Source organism: Astatotilapia calliptera, chromosome 19 (genome assembly GCF_964374335.1).
Source record: "Astatotilapia calliptera chromosome 19, fAstCal68.1, whole genome shotgun sequence".
Classification (NCBI taxonomy): Eukaryota; Metazoa; Chordata; class Actinopteri; order Cichliformes; family Cichlidae; genus Astatotilapia; species Astatotilapia calliptera.
The window spans coordinates 2,762,380-2,779,570 of NC_137440.1; the positions used below are offsets into that span (position 1 = coordinate 2,762,380).

Sequence of the window (17,191 nt, forward strand, 5' to 3'; positions counted from 1 at the left end):
CAGATACCTTAAAGTATCCACCCTTTTCTTTGTTGACAGCTCTGCAAATCCTCGGCCTTCTCTCACTGAGCTTCATGATGTAGTCACCTGAAATAGTTTTTACTTCACCACTGTGCCTTGTCAGGGTTCATTTGTGAAATTTCCTGTCTTCCTATTAAATTAGAAGCTGTGTCTGTGACTGGTAGTGTATCTTCACTGATGTGTCACCAGCAGTAGCTCTCCATCTAGGGAGAAATATGGAACTACCAGCAGGAATGTGGAACTTATTAGCTGCAAAATCTGACTCTGTTTATTTACTGTAAGGATAAATCATAACACCTTAGGGCTTCTGGGAAACTTCTTTTCAAATTGTAGTTGTACATTTGTACATATGTGCTGTGTTTCAGTGTGAAATGTCGAGCAACTAGACTGTGTTCAGAGTCCGAGTTGGGACTGAGAAACATCCTCCAAGACCCGCTACTGGTCTACGACCAATGGAAAGATACAGTTTCTCAGGTGTTGGAAACTTCTGCTGAGGTCACAGACTTCTCCCATGTTGCCATGTTAGTCCAGAAGATTGAGGTAAAACAAATGCATTATCTTTAGAAGGACTTTTTGCTCATATAGAAAAATTCCTCACCTTTGTAAATTTGTGTATGTTAACCCCTGCAATTTGAATTGTTTGGTGCAACCAAGAAAAACTTTGATACTAGCTTAACACAAACGGAGCAGACACAATCATACAGGTTGGGAGGTCAGATGGGCTTTCAAAACTTGCTATCAACACCTGCTACCAATTTAGAATCAGCTCTTTAACCTGACATGTAGAGCAGGGCGATGTGACCAAAAATATTTATCACGATATACATTTGAAAATTTGCGATAACGATATAACTGACGATATAATTGACACGAGACAAAATGCTTTACAACTCCACAACTTTATTAGTGCAAAACAAAAAAAAAAATCAATGTATTTTCACTTAAACAAGCAGCTGTTTTTTATGTGCATTAAAGTTATATAAAAATGTAACAGTGCAAATGCAAATTCCTTACTGACAGTTTAACCAAAAGGCATTTCCAGTGGAAACTGGCCGACATATCCTCAGCATAACCATGTATAATATCCACAAAACTTAAAAAGAGGTGATACACACACAATATGGTAATATTATGTTGAAGCACAGTATGTATCACTCCGCGAGGCTCCTGCCTACGATAGCCGTAATGCTCCAACAATCCATCAAGCGGTGCGGCTTCGTAGCTTAGCAAAGTTGTACTAAAACATTTGACAGATTTTCGAGCGCCGTGCACATAAAATCGTTTCGAGGTCAGTAAACACAACCAGAGTTCATACATAAGGCACACGGGATTATAAGGGGCGCTGTCGACTTTCAGAAAAATCAAAGGATTGATTTTAACCGTGTGTAATAACGACGGCCCGCTAGCATGCTCTACCAAAAATAGTGCTTTGTTGTGTATCTGACGGACGAAAGCTAAACCAGTTCCACACCACTGAAGTTGCAGCATTTTTACAAACCAGTTCTGGTTCATCTGTTTCATTCAACGATCCACTTTCACTCTTCTCATTCTGCGTTGCCGGCATGTGCGTCTGTAAACAAAGGCACTGCGCATGCGCGTTTTACCCATATTCTATCGCGATATGTCATTTTCCTATCGTTGCCCAAAATTACACCGGTATTACCGTGAACGGTATGATATTGCCCAGCCCTACTGACATGCATGTCTTCAGACTGTAGGGAAAAACTGAGCACAAACGGAGAAAAGGCATGCAGGCACAGGGAGAACATGAACGCTCACATAGAAAGGTTTCAACCCAGTTCGTTCTACATTCTACAAAGACCTCGGTGGGAAGATACGATTCTATTGTCTGCTGCACTTTGGTTATCCTGATGTGCTTGTTTGTATTCACAAGATAATTGTATCATAACTGGTTAGCTTTCTTCACTTTGGAAAGTTTTGAGTTGCGTAACTCAGTCTGCACTGTAGGACAGTCAAAATTCTCAGTGAAAAGTTCTGTGTGAAAGTCTGCATAGAAATAATTTTTAGAGTTTCATTTGAATGTTCATGTAAATATGTGGACTTTGAGAAGTTGTATAATGCTAGCTGGGCAGCATAGTGGCCTCACAGCATAAAGGTCCTCAGTTTGACTCCACCATCTATGTGCATCTATGCAACTCTATGTAAGATTTGCACATGGAGTTTGAGTGGGTTCTCTCCAGGTACTCCGGCTTCTTCCCATGGTCCAAACATGTGCAATTAGTTGGGTTAGGTTAATCGATGATTCTAAATTGCCCTGTGACAGACTGGCAATCTGTCCAGGGTGCTGACTAAAACGTTCAGGAATGAGACGTGTGAATATGTTCTTTTCTACTCTCTGCGCTAGTGTCTCCTGAAGGAAAGTGTCCAGCTGCAGGAGCGCTTCAGTCTACTGGAAGTGAAAGGGGACCTGCTAGACTCTGTGTTTGGTCCTGAGAGGTCTGATGGACTGCAGAGCGAACTGAGCACTGCCATGAGGAACAGAGAACTGTTGCATGTTCAGCTGCAGCAGAGGAAGAGCAGGCTACAGGTATGCGCGTGTTGGCGTCGTCCACTGAGCTTTGTTTTGTCTTAGGTTTGAGTGTCAGTCTATTCAAAGCTTTACCGTATCCCTCAGGCTTAAAGAAAAGACCAAGACAAACCTTTTGGACTTTTAAACTGATCCTGAAATCATTAACAGGTCATGTTTGACAAGAAATGCATACAGAGAGCGATGAGAAAAGAGGGCGGAGTTGTCCAAGAGACAGTCTAAAAGAGAATGTGACTATCAAATCAGTAAATATTTTCAGAGGCTACATAACAATCACGGGTTTGCCTTTTGATATCAGACTATGGAACGATAAGTAACCTGGCAACTGTTTTGTAATTAGTTTGTGTCAGTGAACAGACAAGATTGTCTTGGTGAATGCCCTTCTGTCTCGCTTTGCCCATACCAATCTTATTTACTGCAGTGTAACAACAACGTCACTCATTAGATTTTGTGCAACACATGTGAGCTGTCACAGTTTAGAAACTGAAATCATCAGATGCATTTACTAAAGTGTGCATGAATGCATTCTAGTAAGTACATGCAGGATCTGGTGTAATTATCAAAGTAGATACTAAAAGCACTGTAAAAGCACTTGCTGTGGTGTCAAATCTTGGACTTAGTACTCAATGTTGTGTTCATACTATGGCTCATTCAATAAAGTGTGTGTGTGTGTGTGTGTGTGTGTGTGTGTGTGTGTGTGTGGGGGTGGGTGGGTGTGTGTGTGGGGGTGGGTGGGTGGGTGGGTGGAGACGGGTATTAACATCTTCATGGGGACCAAAACTTGGTAGTTTACACGACTTTGAAGGCATTTTTGAGACTCAAAATGTGGTTTTAGTGTCAGGGTTACAGTTAGGTTATGGTTAGGTGAATGAAATGAAAACTCATCTTCAAAGAATGAAGACGTCTGGTTGACAAAATACTGTTAGACTTTAAGTTGACTGGGATAAATGATAAGAACACACTTAATGACATTTTCCTTCTCACAGGCATTCATTTCAAGAACCAAGGACTTCACTGACACCTACAAGCTGATGTGCTCAAAGTTGTCCAGTGTCAAAGGCAGACTGATGACAGCTGATGGTCTACAGCCTGACATTCTCGCCAAAAAAAGCCAGTCAGACCAGTTTGGGGTGAGTTTTTTCACCTGCCAGACTTTGGGTTAGACATTTATTAACCAGCCACACCATAAATCCACCTGCCTATAATTTGACTCGTCTTCTATGACTATATCTTTCTAAGCTGACAAAACAGCTGTGACCTGTATGGGCATGGACAGCACTTGGAATAGATTGTCTGTATCCTGTTTGGCATCTGGCCTGTCGCACTCTCAGTGCTCAATCAGAGATCTGGCTGGTTTGAAGGCCAGGTCCAAAGCCATGTCGCTCTTTGCATTCCTCAAAAATTTTCTCATCATTGCTGGTACATAGTTGTCCAAGTATGCTGAAAGTTAGACTGTATTGTATTGTATTTGCTTATTTAATTTCAGTTCACATGAAGAGTCACACTGTAAAGTGTAAACCCTTTAAATATGAGTTAGTCCGTCAATGTCAGGAAACGCTGTCTGTTCATATTATTTCATTCAATTGCCTCATTTAAGTTTTTCAGTCCCGTAAGGTTCCAAAAATCACTCGTCTGAAGCAACATTTCACTCTGAAAATGAAATTCTTATCATTGCTCTCAATTCCAAAAGCAAATGAAATAGTCGTCCACTGCTTTTAATGCCTTTCTCGTCATCAGAAGTTTTGTTCAAATAGTCTGTTTCTCTCGGGAAGGTGAAGTAACGCGTGTGTGGTGGCCATGAAAAAGGCTATTGACATTCTCCAAATACTGAAAAAGGAGCTTTAATGCTTCCTTTAGCAGAGGGTTTATAGAAGGAGAAGAGATGACTCTATAAGGAGATGATGAATGATTGGCAAAGTAGAGAAGATCATCCAAATATAAATGTTACTCATAGCTGCATTTTTCATTTCATGCCAGAACTTACTGATGGCCTGTTAAAGGCACATGTTAACTATGAACTGTAACAAAATGTGCTTCTTGTTAAATTGTTGCCTTCCATGAAGAATGTAGCTTTATACAAGCGCTGTAAACCAAAATTCTGATGTATTTTAATCAATTAAAGTGTGCTTAAGCTTCTGTATAGTTTAGGTTTCAGGTCATTGTATTGTCAGCCTTTAGAATTATTGTTTATTTATTTATTTATATATTTATTTTTATTATTATTAGTATTATTATTAGTAATAGTAGTATTGCTGTTGTTTTTTTACTTGGGGTCAGCTGGCAGGAAAATGTATATTAGCCTGATGCTGCATTTGCAGGGTTACCTAATAGTGCACTAATTAACATACAAATGCAGCTAGTTTATTTCAGTTATAAGCAGCATTCTGCCAAGAGCAGTGCAAATGATCAGCTCGAAAACTAGCTGACCTGATAAAGGAGTAATGTACGTATCACAATAATGCAGCAGTGTAATCCTGGTTTTCCGTTTGTGTTTTTCTCTGAAAACATCAACAATTCAGATAAATAAAAGGCAGGAGAAATAGTGTTAATGTAACTGTTGTGATAGAAACTGCTGGATTTCTCAGAGGACAGCTGCATTACTACAAATTATTTGATGAAAACCTAACATCTCTTTCTAACAGTTGATCTGTACAATATATATAAGACACTTAATATTATTTACTGTCACTCCTGTGTGTTAGTGAAGTACTGTTATTATGACACGCTGTATTTCAGTTCAGTGAAGCTGTACACTGTTTCATCAAAATCCCAGTATTACTAAGGAGAATGATGTAGTGCTTGTCTCTCAGGGCGAGGACTGTAATGAAGCAACACTGTAGTTTCCATACGTTAAGCATTCAACATGATGAACCAAGAGACTATAAGAGCAGCTGGATTCTTATAATGCATCTTTAAATAGTCAATAATTGCATTATTTTATGTGACCAGTTGTTACAAAGGCTGATAAATTTTGTTGTGTACTGCTGGAGGGCTTTATGAAAAGGTGATTAGTCTTTTGGTTATCTTGAATGTTTCAAACTGTGAATGTCTGATCTTGCCTGTACCTCTTCCCTTAGTGAAACTGAAGTTCACTTCAGTTGAAGTTTAGATGTGTACAAAATTTTATTTATTTATTTATTTATTTTTCATGTGCACACTTGCTTTTGTGTCTCCAGGTCATCCTAAAGGATGTAGAAGACTATGAAGCCCAGGTCATGGCACTTGAGACTCTGGTCTCTTCCAGTCAGACCAACAGGATTCAGTTTGAGAAACTCTGTGATGAATGGAAACATCTGCACATTGCAGTCAAGGTGAGGGGACATTCATATAAGAAGTGTGAATAGCCCATTTTTCCTAATACTCCCCTGGAACTGGGTACTTGACTTCTGCTGGAGTTAGATTATCTGTGACCCTGAAGTAATATGATCATGTTGAATAACAAGATAAGTACCCACCATGATCTCAACCATCCAAAACACTTTTATCTTGGCAGCAGGCAAGATTGTTTTTGATTCAAGCCCATGAACAGCAAGTCTCACACATTTCCAATGATTACAGAAGGGACAGATGGTCTGCAACGTCTCCTTCTCCGGTGACGGTGCCGGAAGAACCAGAAAACGAAATAAGAAAGATGTGCAGAGCTGTAGTAACTACTGAAGGATAACGTTGATGAGCCATACCATGAAGATGTGATAGAGTTGTTGAAGCTAGATTTAAAAAGGAGAGGCGATGATCAGTGAGCAGCAGTATGGCTTCATGCTGAGAAAGAGAAACACAGATGTGATCTTTGCTTTGAGAGTGTTGATGGAGACGTATAAATAAAGTGTGGAGGAGCTTCACTATGTCTTTGTGGATCTAGAAAAGGCATATGATAGGGTGTGTGGCGCATGAAGATGTCAGGAGTGGCAGAGAAATATGGGAGAATAATGAGACAGTGGTGAGGTGTGTTGACAGATAGGTTGAAGGTTCGAGTGTTTACATCACTGATCTGCTCTCAGCCCCTTCTTGCTTGTTATAGTGATGGACAGGTTGATGGATGAGGTCATGCAGGAGTCTCTGTGGACTGTGATGTTTGGAGACAGTATTGTGATCTGTAGTCAGAGCAGGTGGAAGGTAACATGGAGAGCTGGGGATATGCTCTGGAGAGAAAAAAGCAGTGTTAGGTGTTGTCATCTGACTTTTTATGTGATTTATTGCTCAGCTCAGGAAAAAGAAATTATTGTTGGTAATTTTAACATCCATGCAGATACTGAAAATGACAATCTATTATTACAGACACAATTGGCAATGTAAAGGAACCCACCCACCACTTAAATCACACTGTACATCTTGTTCTGGAATTGGAACATTTGAACATTTAACAGTGTTTCCTCACACACCTCAGTTTTCTCCCAAAATCCTGTTTTGTCTTATCTGTTTCTAATAGCATTTCATTTTACAATAATGGATTACACAGCAGTGAGAAATACATTTCATCACAGTAGATGTCTTTCTGAAAGTGCTGTAACAAAGTTTAAGGATATAAGTCCTCCACTGTTATTTCCTTCAATACCATGTGCTGACACAGTGCAGAGCAGCTACACCAACTCTATTCACAGAGGTTGATTATTGTGTTAAGAATTTCCTCTAGCTCCTCTGAAAAAGAGCCTTCAATCAGAAGTACTTGACTGACTTGTATAACAAACCTGCACCTTAAAGCAAATAACTCATAAGCTGGAGAGGAAATGGCATTTCACTGATTTCGAAGGTCTTCATTTAGCCTGGAAAAACACTTTGTTGCTCTGTTTTTAAAAAAAAAAAAAAAAAGAAAAGAAAAAGCCCCCCATAAGGCTAGAACATCTTACTATTCATCACTGATTGAAGAAGAGAAGAACAAGCCCAGGTTTCTCTTCAGCACTGTAGCCAGGCTGACAAAAAGGGAGACCTCTGTTGAGCCAAGCACTGCTTTAACCTTAAGTAGTAATGACTTCATTAATTTCTTGAGATTAAAGCTCTAACTATTAGAGGGGAAAAAATAATCTCACAAACATAACATTATGTTAGCCGACTAATCTTTGCTGTTGACAACAGCCCATATCCGTATTGACTTACTTGTCGTTTAATCTAACTGTTAAATTTTTAATTGATGCCCAGTGCCAGTAAATTATTTTCCTAAATGTTATGCAGTCGCTAGGAACATCCCTAGTACAGCTACTTTCCATACCACTGATATTTATTTAGACTCTTTTTCTCCAATTGATCTTTCTCAATTAACTGTTACTGTACTCTGTCCTAAAAATCTTAGAAACATGGTATCTAATCAGATGCTTACTCTGGATGCATTAGCTTAACTTTCAGTAGTACTTCTAAGTTCTTGACCAGCATATGTTGTTATAGCAGACACACTAGTAAGCTATCTCTGAAACGTGATTCTGTACTGATCCCTGGTAATAAGGTCCAGTCAGAGACGTGGAATAATGTCACAGTGTTGAAGAACTTTATTTACAATGACGTGGTTCTGAAATTAATACAAATAAGAAATAACATAAACATCTCTTTCACTGGTTCAGCATCTCTCACATTCAGTATTACAGAGAACACCATACCAAATTATGCATGGACAGAAACGGATACCACAAAAGGATTATCATAACGACATAACAGGATGAATAAACACAGAATCATAGTCAATTTAGGCTAATTCTCTCATTTGTGACTCAACACCACCCTCGACACAATTGCTCACTCAAATGCCGTTATGCTTACACAGGGGTTCTTAGCAAAAACAGGTTTGTATGCTAGCACAGAAACTACATCAAGGAAAATCTTTGTGAACATTAATTCTCCACAACAACTGAAAACAACTTAGAAATGAGGAGTAGCCTGTGAAGCCAGGCTACTACCTACTTTGCTTTGACAGTATAGCTGCTGACACACAGCTAATAATAACAGCTGTCCACATGGGTATATTAAATGCAACTGAAATAAAATATGTTCCCAATGTGACTTACTGTTTCTATGAACGCACACTTGCCAGCATTAGTCCACTTCCGTTCAGATCCATAACTTGCCTGCAATTGTGGCATCAAGGATGGACTCTGGCTATTGGCCCTTGTGGGAATCATGCTCCTCCCATGCAGGTAACGCATGCCCGGGCAGGAGGACTTTTTAACATATGTTCTTGAATGTATATAAAACAAATATTTAGGATTGCTTTCTTACATTTGCACAATATCTATAAAATTAGAAACATCCTGTCTCAGTGATCCTGCAAAACTAGTTCATGCATTTATTACTTCTAGGCTGGAGTATTGTAATTCAGTATTATTAGGATGTCCTAAAAACTCCACAAAGCCTCCATTTGATCCAAAATGCTGCAGTGAGTACAGACAAAGACTAGAAAGAGAGAGCATATGTCCTTGAATGTCCTAGAATTATCATCTTATCTTGAAGACCTCATAGTATCCCAGTAGAGCATTTCAGTATCAGACTGCTGGTGTACTTGTTGTTCCTGCAGTATTTAAAAGTAGAATGGGTGGTAGAGCGTTCAGCTTTCAGGCCCCTCATCTGTCGAACCAGTTCACAGTTTGGATTCAGGAGACAGACACCCTGTCTTCTTTTAAGATTATGCTTAAAATGTTCCTTTTTGACAAAACTTCTTTCAGGTGACACTGAATCCTCCCTTACTTACACTGCAATAGTTTTAAGCTTCTACGTAGCTACTACTAAGCTACTTTCCATGATGCATGTTTCTTCTTTCCTGACCTTTTCTTTTTTATCTTTTTTTAAATCCTGCACTGCATGGATTCTAAGTTGTTTTTTCCTGACAAAGCTTGTCTAACTTGTATTTTTCTTTTATATACAGGCAAAGGTAGATGAGAGTGACAAAATTGTTGCAGAACATGAGAGGTTCCATGACAGCCTTCTAAACATCGAGAAGTGGCTGATGATCATGAAGCAGAAGCTGATGTCCTTCCACAGCCCAACAGGAGAGTGGAGCATAGAGGGGCGCCGGCATGAAGCTGAGGTCCGTGTGTGTTTGCCAGTTACACTGGATGTGCTAAAAACAATTACCGTATTTCCCGGACTACAAAGCGCACCTAAATATTAGCCGCACAAGCTAAAATCAGGGGAAAATCCTGTTTTGTACATACATTAGCCGCACCTGACCAAAAGCCGCAGGTGTTTCAAATGTTGACTTATCATATGTAAGAGAATATGCACAAAGGGAATTGTCAGGAAAGAGATGGCTGTTTGGAGACATCACTTTTATTAATATTTTGAAAAACAAGTTATGGGTACATATTTGCACATGTAGTACATAACAATAACCTACAGCACACCAGAACAATAGATTCGGCCTACCTTTTAGGCTCAGGTGCAGTGACACAGCTTTAACAAGAAGAAAAGTCAGTCATTCACCACCATCTTTCTCTTCTTCCTGCGCACTAAAACCACCAAAGTCCTCTTCTCCAGTGTCGGATACAAACAGGCTCATGATGGCTTCGTCATCCACTCTTCTTCTCTCCTTCGCTGTCACTTTCAAAACCAAAGAAATCCTCATTGTCAGTGTCAGAGTCGAACACCCTCAGAAGGGCCGTGGCGGTGTCCTCCTCTCCATCATGCAGCAGTCCAGCCCTTCAAAATCCGTTGGTGATCGTGGATGTTTTCACACTTTTCCACGCTGTCAGAATCCACCGGTGGAGTTGGGCATAACTTGCTTTTTGGGCATAACTTGCAAGTTTATCGCCGCTCATCATCCACGACTCCCGCTGAACGCGTAGCGCTACTTTGAAGTTTGTTTTTCGCGCTACTTCGTACGGCACTACGTTGCCTGGCGGACGGACATGTGACTAACATACCACTCTTGAACCCCGATCCTTCCGCCAGGCAACGTAGTGCCGTACAACAGCGGAACACACAAAACAAATCGTCTTACGATATGACAAAAATCATGGACAATCCATAGAAAAGCCGCACCTGACTAAAAGCCGCAGGGTTCAAAGCTTGTGCAAAAAGTAGCGGCTTATAGCCCGACATTTACGGTAGGTAGATAGATAGATAGATAGATAGATAGATATAGGACAATTCACTTACCTAACTTTTTAAACGAAAAACAGGAGAAAACTTAATCAACAAAAATGGCTTCTCACACCTACTAGGCTGCTCCAGTGGACAATATATAGAAGGTGAAAAAAACTCCACAATTGCTACTTTACAAATCTATTTACAAGATTAAGGTTCTAACGCCAGACACACACACAAAAAGGTTGTACTTGGTTATACTTGCAAATCAATGGGCAAAGACACAAACAAATCAAAATCACAGGTCCTTTGTTGGATCGTGGAGGCTAGGAGAGAGGGGGCCAGGTGGCTGTCATTTGGTGGTTAAATACTGGGGGTGATCAACCAATCAACCAATCTCAGGACAGGAAGAGACTCCACCCAACTACTCAGTAGGCACGCCCAGGTGTCCACCCCCTAAGAAAAAAAAAACAAAAAACCCTACAGACTTTTTATCAAAATTGGTTTTCATTCTGACCTGAGCCTTTGCTAGCGCGTCACGAGCAAAATTGCAGGCATTGTGCAGCCTCTCTCTAAACAAACTAACATAGTCCAGAATGTTTTCTCTTGGACGATGCCTATCTCAGAGAAATTTCTCTTTCAAAAGACATAGCGGACCGCGCACAGTGTGGCCAAAAACGAAATCAGCTGGACTGAACCCCAAAGACTCCTAGCATGTCTCCCTGACGGCGAACAACAGTAGTGGCAACTCCTCATCCCACTCACGGCTTGACTCGGAGCAAAATTTGCGAAGCATGTTTTTCAGAGTTTGGTGGAACCTTTCTAATGCACCCTGACTCTCCGGGTGATACGCACTGGAAGTGTGATGGTTAACACCGAGCTCTGTCATGACTTTGCCCTGATCTGTTTGGATGCGTTTAGGCAGTCCAAAGGTAGAAACGAACTTAACAAGTGCTTTCACAATCCCACGGGTTTTTAATGAGCGCAACGGAATGGCCTCAGGATAACGGGTGGCAGTGCACATCATGGTGAGGAGGTATTGGTTTCCGGATTTTGTTTTTGGAAGAGGACCAACACAATCAACAATAACATGCTCAAATGGTTCTCCAACGACTGGAATGGGTTGCAACGGTGCGACAGGAATCACCTGATTAGGTTTACCTACCAGCTGACATGTATGGCATGAGCGGCAGAATTTTACTACATCAGATTTAAGACCAGGCCAGAAGAAGTAACAGAGGATACGGTTGTATGTTTTTGTGATTCCCAAGTAACTGGACATGATGTGGTCATGTGCTAAGCTTAGGACCTGGGAACGGAATGACTGCGGAACAACAATTTGCTGCACTCCCTCATGGGTGCAGCCAGAACTGGGAGTCCAGTAGCACATCAGCACACAATCTTCAATGAGGTAAGATGCAGATTTCCCAGGTTCCTTCACATAAGCCCAACAGGATGACAAGCTTTCATCATTTCTCTGGGCTTCTATAAGCTTCTCTTTATCTACTGAGAGTGTCATAGCTTACTCATCAGGCTGAAGCTCTACTGAAACAGGGGTACTTTCACAGTCGGGTGGTGCGCTTGTTGGATCTGAATCACTCAGGAAAGAGTCACTAAGAGCCACCAAGTCTCCATGTTTGTTTGCCTGCGCACGTGTCACAGCACACACAGGAAACAAAGGAACAGAGTTTGGTGTGACAAGATCAAAACCACTGTTGTCTGTAACTGGTGTTTCGACTACCTCAGGCAACGGAAAAACCTTGCAGCCAGCTAGATTGTTTCCAAGGATGATGTCAATGCCTGCAGCTGGTAACTGGGGTCGCTCACCAAGTTTAACTTCACCCGACACAAACTGAGACGAGAGCTGCACAAAGTGCAAAGGCACACGCATTACACACATTCTAACTCCCCACGCTAACACATCGGCACCACAATAGGATTGAGCTGAGAACGGTAAGACACTCACGAATGAGCGACTGTTTTGCACCAGTGTCCCGCAAAATACTGACAGGAACCCTCTTTTCTTCTCCCAATAATGAAACAAAACCTTCTGACACACAAGGCTTGAACTCTTTATCTACTTTATCACTTCGAATTACAGTCACACCTTCTAAGACATGAAGTTTGGTCTGTAGAAGGTTTATTGGGGAAGGAGATTTACCCTTCTCAGACTGTTCCTTTCTTTTGAGAACGGAACAAGCAGCAATGAGGTATCCCTGCTCATGGCAATAATAACATTCTCTATTTTCAGTGGATGCGGTGGTGGTACGACGGGTGTTCTTTGGAGACCTGTTTTTTGGGCTAACTGAACCTGGTGTGTTGTGAATAGGAGGTGTAAACACACTTTTGTGTGTCAGCGCAAACTCATCAGCCTGTACAGCAGCAGCGGCAAGGGTTGTAACCTTCTGTTCGTTTAAGTAGGTTATCGCTTTTTCTGGGAGTTGACTTTTGAACTCTTCCACAACAACACCAGCTCACACAAGTCATCTAAGGTTTTTACTTTGGTAGCGTGACACCATTTATCGAACAGTGTTTTCTTTTCTCTGGCAAACTCCACATAAGTCTGGATGGCAGATTTTTTTCATATTCCTAAATTTTTGCCTATAAACCTCTGGCACAAGCTCGTATGCACGCAGGACAACGTCATAGTCCAAACTGTCCTCACGTGAAAGAGCTGTGCATACCTCTTGAGCTTTCCCCACCAATTTTCACTGAAGTAAAAGAGACCATACATTCTTTGGCCAGTGTAGTGCACCTGCAATGCGCTCAAACACTGTGAAATAAGAGTCTACCTCAGTTTCTCTAAATGCTGGGACTAATTTGATGTGCCTACTTACATCAAAGCTGTCTTCTGGCTTACGGGATGGTGACTGCGGAGGTGGTGACTGCGGAGGTGGTGACCGAGGTGTAAGAGGACTGGCATCTCCAGAGCCCTCACCCTTAAGTGCATGGAAGCCATCCAACTGCTGCTTTTTTAACTCAGCCTCCTTTATGCGCAGTGTTAACTGCAGCTCGTCTGCAGAAGGGCCAGTTTGAGGAGGGAGATTTTTCAGTGGGGCAGGAATACCAGCAACAGCTCCCAGCTCAACTCCTTCCACAGGAGCTGGCTCACCAAACAACCCCCTTTCATGCAGTTTAACACACAGGAGCTCTTTCAGCTCTTTTTTTCTTTGCATTCAATGGCACAGTCACATCAAAGAAATTGGCAATAAGAATGAGGTCATCCTTTTTACATCTGTTCAACTTTTCCTCATTTGGACTTAAAGTGAAATCCTCCAATTTAAATTTCATACTAACACATACCCCCCACACAAGATAAAACTGCCAACCAGAAAAACAGAGCCAACAAAGGACACTGGTAACCAGAGATGGGCAGTAACGCGTTACTGTAATCTGATTACTTTTTTCAAGTAACGAGTAAAGTAAGGGATTACTATTGCAAAATCGGTAATTAGATTACCGTTACTTTCCCGTAGGAACGCTGCGTTACTGCGTTACTAAAACCGTGATTTTTTTTGCGAGAATGTCTCATGACAGTGACGTAAGCAAGTGCGACATTGGTGACAGCAGCTGTGTGCAGATCAACAATGGATAATATATCGAGTGCAGAGAGAGTATGAGCGTGCAGCGTTTAAAGCGTGGAAGTACTGACCTTACTTTGAGTTTGATTCCATAAAAAGTGACAAAAACATTAGTGTCCGCTGTGCGTGGGAAGAAAACTTCTTTTTACAGCGAAAAAAACCCCTAAACTTCCAACAAGCACCGAGTAGCTACGACGTGATGGGAAACTCACAGAGACACTCGCGCGGATTCTTCAACTGACCGCAGCACACCTACACCAGGGTAAACCTCCGCCTACCCTGCTCCTGCTTTACAGGTGAAAATAGAGCAAAAGGACCGCTGAGTCTTTGACTTTATTTATTTTCTGCTGTGTTTTACTTGCATCTGTTTGAAAGAGTGAGTGAAAACACAAAAAATATTTTATTTTATGTGCTGGAATGTGCAGAAAATAGGTTTAAATGTTAAACTAATTTATTCAAGTCAGAGAATGTTGCATATAATTAAATGTTTTGCTTGATGCATAAAGTTAAAAGATTAAAACTGATAAAACAAGTTAAAAAAAGAGACTTTTCCATTTGATTACATTTTGTATGATGGATTATGTAGAAAAAGTAGAATTGGGCTGAAAGATCTATCACTTTATCACCTCTTCAGGTTGTAAATCGTGTTTTTAAAAAGTAACTAAGTAACTAAGTAATTAATTACTTTTGAAAATAAATAATCAGTAAAGTAACGGGATTACTTTTTGGGGGGAGTAATCAGTAATTAATTACTGATTACTTTTTTCAAGTAACTTGACCAACACTGCTGGTAACCTACCCGCGACAATGGCAACAAACAAAGAACGAACAAGCTCGCGCTCCAAGTCAACCCGACGAGACAAAAAAAAAAGGATGGATGAGCCCCCCAATTCATGTTACGTTCTTAGTCTCGGCGTGCATTGAACGCAAAAAGAAATTGGTCCCACTCACGCACCACCCAAGAAAGAACACAAACAGTAATATCTTTTAAAGTGCTAATGGGTGAATGCACAAGTTGTATAAAGCGCTATATAAGAACCAGTCCATTTATAAGAGTTAGACAGCACCAGGCCCTGACATGGTACACGCCTACTGGCTGAGGAAACTTGTGCAGACATAGAAGGCAGCTACAAGTACCTGGGGATCCCACAGGCTAGAAAGCTGCAAGCACCACGTACCTGCAGAGGGTCAGGCAAGTCCTGAGAAGTCAGCTGAACGGTAAGAACAAGATCTGGGCTATCCATAGCCCAGCTATCAACACCTACGCCCTGCCCGTGATTAGTTACCCTGCTGGGATAATAAGCTGGCCAAAGGAGGTGATAGAAGCTACTGACATAAAGACCAGGAAGCTCCTGACCATGCACGGAGGGGTTTCACCCCAAGTCCAGCGTCCTGAGGCTGTATGCTAAGTGGAAGGAAGGAGGCTAGGGACTAGTGAGTGTCAGTACCACAGTCGAGGATAAGACAACGAACATCCACGAATACATTAGGAAGATCCCAAACAACGGGTGCTCAGTACTCAGGCAGCAGAAACCCAAGAAAGAGGAGGAACCATCATGGAAGGACAGGACCCTGCATGGTATGTACCACCAGCAGATAGAGGAAGGTGGCATCCATAAATCCTACCAGTGTTTGGATAAAGCTGGACTGAAAGACAGCACAGAGGCACTAATCACGGCAGCACAAGAACAAGTGCTAATTACAAGATCCTTAGAGGGTGGAGTCTACAACACCAGGCAAGACCCCAGGTGCAGGCTGTGTAAAGATGCCCCTGAGACAATCCAGCACATAACAGCAGGGTGTAAGATGCTAGCAGGCAGGGCATACCGTACATGGAACGCCATAACCAAGTGAGAAGAAACATCTGTGCCGAGTCCCGAGGTCCAAATGGGAGACGCGCACTAGGGTAGTGGAGAATGACCGAGCTAAGATCCTGTGGGACTTCCAGATACAGACGGACAAACTGGTGACGGCTAACCAACTGGACATAGTGGTAGACAAGCAGAAGAAGATGGCCGTAGTGATAAATGTAGCAATACCGAATGACGGCAATATCAGGAAGAAGGAACATAAGAAGCTTGAGAATTACTAAGAGCTCAGAGAAGAGCTAGAGAAGATGTGGAGGGTGAAGGTAACGGTGGTCCCCGTGGTAATGGGAGTGCGTTTCAGCTGCATCCACAAAGGAAGTGATTCACAGCAACCCAACAACCAGATACCATAGAAAGACTGTGGTCTGATAGTAAATGCATTAGAGGGTTACTTGGGCAGCTGGGAGCTAGAATGTCCAATTGTTAACGAGCTCTGCTGAAAGAGATGTGCAATGAGGAAATCGCTACCAATGTGGACAAAGCTTTACTCATGAGCAGAGTAGCAATATGGATGGAATACATTGGTATTTTATTTGACTTTGTATCACTGATAAAAATGAGACATGCATCACTGAAGCAAGTGGAATAAAAGAAGATACTGTGGCTTTAGTGCTAAGACAAAAATATATTTTGTCTAGTTTGTCCGCTATGTATAAGTATTTCTTTCCCTTTTTCCACAGAGAGCACTGGGAGAGTTCCCAGAGAAGGAGCTCCAGCTGCAGCAGGTGGATATTCAGGGTCAGGGAGTTTTAAAGAAGACTTCTGAGGAGGGGCAGGTCCATATTCTTGGAGACATGAAGCGCCTAAAAGACTCTTGGTTGGCCCTGTACGAAATGAGTCTGAATCTGCACAGGTACAAGAAAAGCACACAGCAGTTCCTTTTTTCAGCCTAGCTTAGTGTGTGGTACTAACACAGTGTGTGGTATTATCACAATACTGCTCCTAGCTTGTTTTCCTTTATCGCTCTGGCCTTGTCTATACCAAAAGGACACATCTTAGCAGCACTAGCTGCTGCTTGAGTCCTTCATAGACACATTTTTTAATTATAAATGTGTTTCAACAAACCCGTCCTATCAAGGCTGGCTGTTTGCAGAAATGTCTCTAAACCCTCAGTTTACCTAAAAGAGTACAAAGACAGCATGGTTATTTGTTTAGTAACTGATGACACC

General features: G+C 41.6%; 1 protein-coding gene across 2 annotated transcripts in view; it reads left to right on the forward strand.

The window, feature by feature from the left end:
* Positions 1-17,191, forward strand: part of syne3 (spectrin repeat containing, nuclear envelope family member 3) — a 54,634-nt gene that overhangs the window by 23,620 nt on the left and 13,823 nt on the right. For both annotated transcript variants that reach the window (XM_026151942.2, XM_026151943.2), the window contains exons 8-13: positions 387-561; positions 2,387-2,569; positions 3,556-3,699; positions 5,746-5,880; positions 9,414-9,575; positions 16,703-16,875. In XM_026151942.2, coding sequence (XP_026007727.2) covers positions 387-561; positions 2,387-2,569; positions 3,556-3,699; positions 5,746-5,880; positions 9,414-9,575; positions 16,703-16,875 — 972 coding nt within the window. The remainder of the gene's footprint in view (positions 1-386; positions 562-2,386; positions 2,570-3,555; positions 3,700-5,745; positions 5,881-9,413; positions 9,576-16,702; positions 16,876-17,191) is intronic.